The 10,768-nt window shown below is 46.7% G+C and overlaps 1 protein-coding gene across 1 annotated transcript in view; it reads right to left on the reverse strand.

The window, feature by feature from the left end:
- The window catches only part of PLEKHM1 (pleckstrin homology and RUN domain containing M1), a 39,409-nt gene extending 29,804 nt beyond the window's left edge, over positions 1–9,605 (reverse strand). Inside the window, exons 1-3 of the mRNA XM_032396509.1 lie at positions 9,479–9,605; positions 7,217–7,464; positions 4,891–5,517 (exon numbers count right to left, since the gene is read on the reverse strand). Coding sequence (XP_032252400.1) covers positions 4,891–5,517; positions 7,217–7,464; positions 9,479–9,526 — 923 coding nt within the window. The 5' untranslated portion in view covers positions 9,527–9,605. The remainder of the gene's footprint in view (positions 1–4,890; positions 5,518–7,216; positions 7,465–9,478) is intronic.
- Between the last annotated feature and the right edge of the window lie 1,163 nt (positions 9,606–10,768).

A 10,768-nucleotide genomic window follows, 5' to 3' on the forward strand; every position in this document is an offset into this window, starting at 1 on the left:
ACAAGTGTTGGCAAAGAGGTAGAGGAAATGGAACTCTTACACACTGCTGGTGGGAATGTGAAATGGTGTAGCTTCTGTGGAGAACAGTTTGGTAGTTCCTCAAAAAGTTAAATATAGAGTTACCATATGACTCAGCAATTCAACTCATGGATATATACCCAAGAGAATTAAAAGACAATGTCCACAGAAAAGTCGTACATGAATGTTCACAGCAATATTATTCATAATAGCCAAAAAGTAGGAATAAAACAAATGTCCACTAACTGATGAACAGATAAACAAACTGTATATCCACACAATGGAATATTATTCAGCCATGACCCATGCTATAACATGGACGAACCTTGAAAACATACTAAGCGAAGGAAGGTGGTCACAAAAAGCCACATATGGTATGATTCCATTTATATTCAAGTCCAGAATAGGTAAATCCATAGCTAACAGGTAAGGGGTTTCCTTCCAGGGTGATGAAAGTATTCTTCAATTATATCACAATGATGTTGCACAACCTTGTGAATATAGTAAAACCCACTGAATTGGACACTTTAAAATGGTGACTTTTATGGTAGGTGAATCATATCTCAACAAACAAGGAGGTGACCTATCAGAAGAAGGTGTAAATGTGTTGGTGGAATAGTTATGGGGGGAGGCAGGGGGCTGCTGGTTCTTGCTCTAGGCCTCACTCTGAAAACAGACCAATGAGAATCCAAAAGTACAGCTTGCAGTGAGCAGACACTGAGGCTCATGGGTTCTGGACACAAAGGGGTAGTTTCCACAGGCAGAGAAGGAAGGGACATTTGCTAACCAATTGCTTGTATCCAAACCATTGTGACAGAATGGGGCCACTTTCTGAGATGAGCTAGGGAGGCAGATTTTTGACAGATGGCCCCTGTGAGGTCCCAGCTCCACGTGGAGTCCTGAGAGGTGGGGTGGTAACCCGATTAAGAGCAGGGCTCCAGCGTTCTGCCTTTGGTTGGCACACTGCCGGGCCCCACAATAGGTTCCTAAAATTCACAGACTTCATTCCCTTCCCTGTAAAACATGCATGGTAACAGCACCCACCTGTTAGGACTGTGTTAAAGGCTATGTGAGATAACATAGGTAAAATGCTTGGTAGTGTGTCTAGCACAAAACAAGTACTCAATAAACTTTAACCTCAATTTGTCACCGTGCCTGTTCTTACCATCACTGGTAAGACTGCTTAGCCTCCATGGACCCGAATATAAAAATGTAAGGAAAGGAGAATTATATTCACTAGCATTACCAAAACAGTTATCAATTATCAATGAATCCTAATCTGTAGACAAATTTTAATGACAGAGTAGACTGGGTGTTGGAATAAAGAAATGCCACCCAACAGCAAGAAGCCTGTGTGATAAAACAGAGCTTCTGCCAAATCAACGCCAAGGTCAAGGTGAAATAAAGTTCACAGAGCCTCACCAGAATCAGTGCTGGCCGTCAGGACCCAAAGAGGGTAAGAGAGACATATACATCAAGTGCAGAAAAGTGCTAGAGTTTTTTTTTTTTTTTTTTTAAGAGATGAGATTTTCAAGGAAAGGCAAAAGAAAATTTTCAAATCCTTTGAAGAAAATGCAACATTGGACTGAAACCACTCCAGTCTGTCCGCTTTTGTTCTGTCCAGCTCAGGGCACTGTTTTTCAAAAACTGTCTATTCAAAAATTCTAGAACTTTGTGCTTTCATTTAGAAGACACTGGAAAAAAAAAGATGTATTATATACATACATATATATGTGTACGTAGAGGTACAGGTGTGAAATAAACAAAAAGCATGGGCCGGAGGATCTGGATGACCACCTCATAAAGTACCCCTGCCAAGAGATTCTGAGCCTGCGCTTCTCCTGAGCATGTGGACTGGCATGTGGTGGTCCATGGCACCATCTGGCAGTCAGGGGACACTATTAAAAGCATGGAGGAGGGCTGCATATACGAAGAATCCTTTCCTCCAAGAGAAGGCCTTATGACAACGACATTTGACAAATATCACTAACCACGGTTTTGCAGCTGTGTGTATCGAGACAAGTCGTGGGAGAACTGACATCACAGGGACGCCAGTAGCAAAATGACAATGACACCACCTACCGAGCACTCACCCTGTGTCTAGCACTGCTCTAAGCACTTTACATGCCTCAACTCATTAATTCTTCCTAGCATTCTTAACCCCATTTTGCAGATGAGGACATCAAGGTCAGAAAGGTTGAATAACTTGCCCAAGGTCGCGAAGCTGGTTAATGGAAGACTCCAGCGGTCTGGCTCCTGACTCCACATTCCTAACCACTAGACTGTAGTCGTGCTTCTCAGTGATCACTGTAATTCAGACCCAACCAACACAAAAGAAGCTATTCAGGGCATCAATCCTCTGTTCACAAAGCAAACTGCAATTTGGTTTCCGGAAAAGATTAAATTAATACATTTTACTTGGAATGTTATGTGTTTTGTACTTTCTGTTTAATCTGTCAATGTTTTGATTTTACAGTTGTAGGAGTTATAAACCCATGTTATTTATGCCTAATTTTAAGTTACAAATATTTAAGTAATATAATAAAAATAAGTGAACTCTTAAACATTGATGAGAATCTTTACTCTTAAGACATACCCCCTAAGAAGAGCTGGTGCGGGTTGTGTGTTTGTGCATCTGTGTGCTCCCAGTGGGTGCTGGTTCCTCACACCACTGCCCAGTGCTGGTCTGTACGTCCTGACCCTCTTCCCTCGAGTTCTCCCATAACGCCCAGGACAACACTTCCCACACAGGGTGGATGGTCACTGATTCAATGACCTGAAGCTGGAAATTTTCCAATCACAAGACTCATGAAATATAAAAGCAAGACACATGACAAAGACACGTGGCTGGCCTGTGGGAGGAGGGAGAGAACGAAGGGCTCAGATAGGTGAATGAACCCAAGTCACGCCACCCGCCCAGTGGATAGGTGGGGATTGCTCCTTTCCAGCATGTTCTATCTAAATTCTTCCGTTTGACATTTGAAAGTTCTAGCTAATGTGCTCAGTGCTCAGAAGCCACTTCAGGGGTCTACCAGACGCTGTTATGTGTGCAACTCACTCCCAGGCATCTGATCTGATTCGCAGACAGCCATATGAGGGAGTCTCCATTTTAAGATTTATTTATTTGTCAGAGAGAGAGAGAGCAAGCGAGCAAGAGCACAAGCAGGGGGAGCTGCAGGCAGAGGGAGAAGCAGGCTCCCCGCTGAGCAAGGAGCCCAGTGAGGGACTTGATCCCAGGACCCTGGAATCACTACCTGAGCCAAAGGCAGAAGCTTAACGACTGAGCCACCCAGGTGTCCCGTGGGAGTCCCCATTTTAAAGATGAAGAAACAACTTCAAAGAGTCAGCAGTTTGGCAGCCGTTACTGAACTTGTAAGTGGTAGAATAGGACTTGAAACTAGATCCACTGCAAGCCAGTCCACACCAGCACCCAATCTGGTGTTATTCCTACACCAGCTGGGAACCCTGTAAAGGCCTGAACCAAGAGGGTGGGGAGCACCCAGGAGTAGATAAGAAGGTCCTAAACACAGGCTGGGGGAGCATGGCTGAAGGAAGTACTTAATAAAATTTACCATTTTCTACCTATTAGATGAGCAAATATCCAAAAGTTTGATAATACATTCTGCTGACAAGGCTGAGAGCACAAAGGCCCATCCCTGACAGAAGGTAACCAGGCAGTATCTGTGAAAACCACACATTAATGTATCCTTTGGCTCAGCAATTCTGTTTCTGGGAATTTACTGAACAGAGTTACTTGCATAGAATTAAAAGACCACATACACAAAGTTATTTATAAAAATGTGAACTCCAATGCCCATTAAATACAGGGCTGGTTAAATAAACTAACCAGCGATGGAAAAATAGGCAATTAAAAAAAAATAATAAAGAAGCTCTGATAGGACACTCCAAAACAAAAACTCTGATATGATCTCTTCCAAAACAAGATGTCAAACAGTGTATTTATAATAGCTTTTGTGGGAAAGGGGGCAGGGATAAGAAATAAAAAATTTTTTAAAAATCTGTATATTCATATTTGTTAGATGCATTTAGAAACATCAGAAGAAAATCTAAGGAATTAATAACTGTGGTGACAGAGGTGTGAAAGGCTTTTTACCGTATGCATTTTAGCCTTTTTCTAACCATAAAAATAGATCATCTATTCAAAAATTACTGTTAAAAAGCCTGGATAAAGAAGGCTCTGCTTGTGGTGAGCATGGCATAACACAGACATGGTGAATCACTATGTTGTACACCTGAGACTAGTATAACATTGTGTATCAACTATATTCAAATTAAAAAAATTTTTTTAAAGAGAAGGCTCTGTCCAGGCTCCCTCCTCTAGTCAAGTTCTTTGTTCCATGGACTCTTCCTCCATACACCTGTTGGCCCCTTTTGTCTGCCATATCCTCCAGTCATTGTTCAGGGTCTGTGTCCTTCCAAGGCCTTCTGGGAGGTCACAGAGGAGCACCCTTAATCTGTTATGCTTCATTGCATTTTTTGGAATTGTAAATATCACCGTGAACTCTTAGTTTCCTTCCCTCTAGAGGCAATAATATTTTACAATGCGCCTCAGAGAAATGAGGTAACTTGCTGAAGTTCACCCAGGGGCAGCACTGGATGGAGCCTGATCCAGCTCTGAGCCCTACCTAAATCCATCCTCCTCACAGCCCCATGTGGCCTCCAGTTACAGGTCCCAGCACCTCCAGTCCCTGAGGAAGACAGCCGATGTCCCCTTTGTCTCTCTTTATGCCCTTATAGAGGTCAGTGCTCAATGACAGGCAATCACATGCTATAGGAAGGGAGACTTGAAAGAGGAAGAGAAGGAGGTAGGCAGGAAGAGAGTGGGGGAAGGAGTGGGGGAGGAGCACTCACTCTTGCAGAGACGGGTCTGAATCTTCAGCATTTGCTGTCCCCAGGTCTGAGTTGTAGGACATGGGCTCCTCAGAACGGTCTGGACTCTTGCAGCCATTCTCTTGGAGTAGGCAGCTATCAGAGTTTAGGCTGCAAGACAGCTGGGACGAACTGGCCGTGTCCAGGCTGAGGGAGGAGGCCGTGAGCTTCCTGTTCCGTCGGATCTTGTGGCCTGAGTGCTGGACTTCGATGTCCTCTGAGCCTGAGGAATGGGAAATTGAATCCAGAGACTCTTTCCGCTGTAGTTCTGTCCCGGAGGTAGTGAGGGGGTCAAGCTCAGAGAGCGGGCAAAGCCCAGAGAGAGCCAGTGGGGTAAGCGTCCACTCGTTTAAGATGGCGGACTTGTAGGAGAGCTCGAAGGATAAGGATGTTAGTCCCTGCAGGAAGCTGAGGAGGAACTCCCCCTCCTCAGCATCTCGAAGCAGGGCTGTGGGCTGATAATACTCGCACAGGTGGGCCGGCTCCTGGAGGAGCAGCTTCAGGTAGCACTCCATCAGGCCGTCGTTGAGGGCCAGCCTCAGCCAGGCCCGGCAGCGGCCCACGTCTGTGCTCACAAAGATCAGGTGCTCCAATTCCGAGATGATGTGCCTGGGGATGGGGAGGACAGGCTTGTTTCAAGAAATGATTTCCAATCACTGAAGGTCTTGTTTTATCCACTGGTTAGCAAAAGCCCATAATAACGACTGCCCATATATACAGGCTCGAAAAAATCTTGGATAATAGTGCTCTATGGGAAATTTAGAAATATTAAGCTATAACCCCCAACTTTTTGAGGTTGCTGTCATAAAGGATAATCACCATTTTCATTACAACTACCTGGGGGACCCCTGACATCATGTGCTCATCCAGCACACATCTGATGAGCCCCTAAATGCAAGTCTTTGGAGCTGTGAAGATACAGGGTAAAGACATGGTCCTGCCCTCAATCCAGGTAACCACCTTTCACAGGCACACTGAGGTGAACCCTGTTGTCAGCAGAGCTGGGGTGGGAGTAGGCAATCATTTCTGGGTCACAGTAAGAAAAATGCCATAGAAAAGGCAGTATCTGAGTTGGGCCGCGAGGGATTTCAAGAGGCGAAAACGGAAGGAGAACCTTCTAGGCACAAAGGACTGACAGAAAAAAGGCACCAAGGGTGGGAAAGCAACAGCTCTGTAACAGGAGTGGCGAGCACATTCCGATTACAACCTGGGGAGGAGGAGTGGGTGATTAGGTTGCAAAGTCAGGTTATGCAGGGTCTTGAGGATGCAACTGGTAAGGCAAAGCGGGGCAGTGGTCCCCACGCCTGGCTATGCATCAGAATCACCTGGGAACTTGGTCAGGATGCAGATTCTGGGCCCCCTGCCTAGTGAATCAGACTCCAGGCTAGCATTTGAGAGCCTGAGGGTTTTTACACAGCAAAGTGACTTGACCACAGTTATGCAGGCGTCTTGGTGGGCCGCTCTGGATAAGATCATATCCCACATGTACCAAACTGAGTTCCTGAATCCTTGATCTGATGCAAATGCCCCTCTTCTGACTACCATGGTGCCCTGCGCATGTCTCGCCCGTGGGAGTGTAGACCAAGCTCCGCGGGGCTCCGTTAGCGAGCTCTGGTTAGCTTCAGCTCAGTCAGTGCTGCCCCGCTGACTGGGCTAAAGAGAGAGAATGAGCTAAGGAGGACAATGAGAAAGCCACTGTCACCCAGGAGTGGGGTAAGAACCTGAGACGGGGCAGCGGCAGGCAGCAGGAAGATAGAGACCGACAAGGCACCTCAGGCCGAAGGTGGCATCAAGTAGCCCTTCGAGGCCCAGGGCCAGCTGCTTGCTCCACAGCCCAGGCGGTCAGCGGTAGGGCCACGGAGACAACCATCCCAGGGTGAATAGTCAGATGATCTGGATTCCACTTTTTTTAAAGAATGCCATCCCTTGTTACGAGTATAATATTTAGCAACACAGATGTTCAAACATTCTAAGGCAGGGTCGGCAAACTTCTTTTGTAAAAGGCCACATAGTAAAGATTTTAGGCTTTGCAGGCCGCACATTCTCGGTTGCAACCACCTCAGTTTGCCACGGTGTGGTAACGGTGGCCCGGCTAAAGGCGACCAGCCGGGCGCTTGAAGCAGCCCCCAGCCATTGCCTGAGGGCTGAGGGGCTCTTGAGGCTTGATCTAACAATAACCCCTACCTCACCCATCTCTGTTCTAGAACAGAGTGTCTCTGTTGCTTTCCCGTACAGCTGGCGAGGGAGAGCCCCGTGTCCCCCACTCTGAAGCTCCTCCCCACAACAAAACCTCCCCAGCTGATCTCACTTGTGGGTGACGGCTTTCAGGAGGGGCCAGAAGACAGGCTGAGGAAGAGGCTTCTGGTGGGCGCTTTTCTTCCTTTTCCCTCCGGCCTCGGCGCGGATGTGCTTGGCGTGCAGGCCGTGGATAAAGACGGCCTCCAGGGCACTGCACATGGCGTTGGCATCTCCGTCTTCACTAGTGACCACCATGTCCGAGGACACGTACTGCTTCTGCAACGCCTTCACGGATCCCACTAGCTTCTTCTTGATGACCTAGTCAGCGCCAGACATAACACAGCCTTTAGGAGATCCTGCAACGTACCTGCTCATTGCCACGTACACAAGCAACCACACACGTGCACCCATGTGTGTGTCTATCTAGCAAAACTCACACAAGCTAATTATAGAAAACAAAGACAAAGCCTAGAGAAGAAAAGGAAAATCACATACTTACACCACCCAGGGGTACTGATATTTTTTTTTTGCAAAGACATTTGTATATTTTTGTTTTGTTTTGTTTTTTAAACTGAACCTCAAACGAAAACAACAGCAGCAACAAAAGAAACTGAACTTCAGTGAATTGATAGCCATATAAATCTTGTGTTTAAATACCGGCTCCATCACAGTTACAGCTTTGGGGGCTCGGGGAACCCACCTAGGACAGCGGGGAAGCGGTCTACCTTATTCATGGGACTACGATCCCACCAAGAGGCAACAAGTGCTGCTTTAGAACAAGAAAACAGGAGCAAGGTCTACACTGAGAAAGATCCTACACTGGGCAGTCAGAGGCCCAGGTTAGTGTTAGCTCTGTCAGCCACCAGCTGGGTCACCGCAGACATTTCACTTAACCTTGCTGATCTTAATGCCCTCATCCGTTAAACAGAAAGCGTACTTCCTGAACTATAGCACTGCGGGGATTACCCCGAGGGCAGGACTGGTCTTTTATTCATCCTTGGGTCCTCGACACTTGGCATGGTGCCTGGCACATATACGTACTCAGTTAATGTTGGTTCTGTAAGTAAATTATAAAATACATACACATAGAATCCTTTGGAAATGTAAGGACAGTTCGGTCATACTAGAAGCGTGTCAAAATTACCTAAGTGTCTGGAAAAAGACTAGAAGGAAATGCAGAAAAACTGGCTTGAATTGTTAGCTGATAGGATTACGGATAAATATTTTACTGTTTTATTTTTATTTTAGCCCAAACAGTTCATGTTAATGTTCTCTTAAGTCTAATGTTCTTTTTTTTTTTTTTTACAACAGTTTTAATGAGACCTAATTTACATAGCATAAAATTCACTCATTTAAAGTATACAGTCCAATGGTTTTGGGTATATTCACAGAATTGTGAAACTATAACCACTACCTCATTTCAGAACATGTTCATTGCCTCAGAAAGAAACATCGTGCCCATAAGCAGTTAACTCCCTATTCGCCTCTCCCCCAATCCCTGGCAACCGCTCATCTACTTTCTGCCTTGATGGATTTACCAATTCTCGACATTGTGTAGACACAGAGTCATACAGGGTGCGGCCTTCTGTGTCTGGCTTCTTGCACTGGGCCTATTACCAAGGTCTGTCTATGCTGTCGCCGTGTATTGGGACTTCCTTTTTATTGCCCCATAATATTCCACTGTATGGACACCTCACATTTTATTTATCCATTCACCCATTACTAGACATTTGGGTTGTTCCCACTTTTTGGCTATAATGCTGCTATGAACATTCATGCACATGTGTTTTCAGTTCTCCTGGGTATATACCTAGGGGTAGAACTGCTGGGTCATGTGTAACTCTGGGTTTAACTTTTTGAGGAACTGCCAAACTGTTTGCTACGACAGCTGCACCATTTGACATTCCCACCAGCAATGCACAAGGGTTTGAATTTCTCTACAAGGCCACCACTTACTCTTATGTCATTCTGATTCTAGCCATCCCAGAGGTGTGAAGAAGCCTCTCGTGGTTTTGAATGCATTTGCCTAATGTCTGATGATGTTAGGCATCTCTTCATGTACTTATGGGTCATATGTATGCCTTCTTTGGAGAAATCCTTGGTCCTCAGGTAGCCTATATTAAATCACCATCATTTTTTATAAATTCCCATTAATCACCGATAAGATGTTCTAGAAAGGGCAGGATCTCCTTAGAGCCTGCTCTGCTATAACTTTTTCTCAACCCGAGGCCTCACTTTCCGGACAGTCCTCGTTCATTTCAAAGCAAGAAAAATCAATGAAATGGCTGTCCTGTGCACCCTTCCCCACCCTTGAGCCTCCCTTGCTGCCTACCGGGATGGCAGCCCGGGGGTCCAGTCCATTCTCCACCACTGAGAGCATTTCCACTCACAAAGCAGCACCCTCGGAGAATCACATGACACCTGCAGAGACAGATGGTGGCCAGATGAGCAAGTTCCAGCTCACCACCCCCAGCCAATTCGCTCCCACCCCCCACCCCGCCCCCCGAGGCAGCAGGTCAGCCCATCTTCCTCAAACTGCAATGGAAGGGCGTTTGAATACAAAAGTAAAAGCTAAGAGTGGATTTTAAGGAAGGAAGTGAGGAAGGAAAACAAATCTGAGGGCTTGGATCTCAGGAGGTGAGGAGTCCTGTGCGCCATGGGTGGGTCCAGCCCAAGCAGTGCTTGGAAAGGGCTCCAGATTCCACACCCAGTGCGGGCACAAAAAGCAGGGTGTGCAAGGCTGATTTAGACATGGAGCTAAGGGTGCAAGGGGGATGCTGCAGCTGAAGGTGCCAAGGGCCCATATGGACCAGGAAGCAGGGGTTCACAATTCACATTCGGGGCCTGGGCCCTGCAACTATCCCCTCTGACTCCTGTCCCAGTCTGGTGTCTGCCAGCTCAGCAGTGACAGGGATAACTGCAACAGCTTCCAAAGGGAGGGCTCTCTGGCCACACGTCTGCTTCTCCTTCAGGCGCCAGGGTCTAAGCTGGAGCAGCACAGGGACATGTCTAAAGGGAAACGGGTCTGACTCTCGATTTGCCACTAACCAGCTACCCATGCTGGGGCACCTTATCAGACCTCTCAGATGGAGATATGAATGTGGAAAATGCCTAGCACAGGGCCTGAAGGTACTAAGGAGAAATGGCACCTACAACCCTAGTGTTTGTGGCCATCCAAACCTATAGGCAAAGATTGCCAGGGCATGAATGCGCATGCACAAGTAGCTGAAGTGACTCCCTCAGGGCACTGGCTTCCTCCTGGGGGGTGGCTGAGGTGGGAGGGCTTCAACCTGAGCCTGAGCGGGGGGCTGCTGGCTGGCCTGGCCCCACCCCAGCCACCTGGATGGACAGCATGGGGCAGGCACCTTCCCATCTAAACAGATTTCCAGTGACCACAGAGCCTGAGCAGGAGGAGACACCAAAAAATAGGTCATTGGCCAAAGAAGTTAATAAAGCCAAGGCATGCTAAATGGATTTTGTACTCTTTACATATATTGCTTCTTGCATTCCTCCTAGTCACCCTAGGAGGGCTGTTTTATTATCCTGATCTAACAGATAAGAAATAGAAGCTGACTCAGGTCAAGGAACTTCCCAAGATTCCAGGGCTGATAGTGGCAGACTC

The sequence above is a fragment of the Phoca vitulina genome, unplaced genomic scaffold (assembly GCF_004348235.1).
Source record: "Phoca vitulina isolate PV1807 unplaced genomic scaffold, GSC_HSeal_1.0 scaffold92, whole genome shotgun sequence".
Taxonomy (NCBI): Eukaryota; Metazoa; Chordata; class Mammalia; order Carnivora; family Phocidae; genus Phoca; species Phoca vitulina.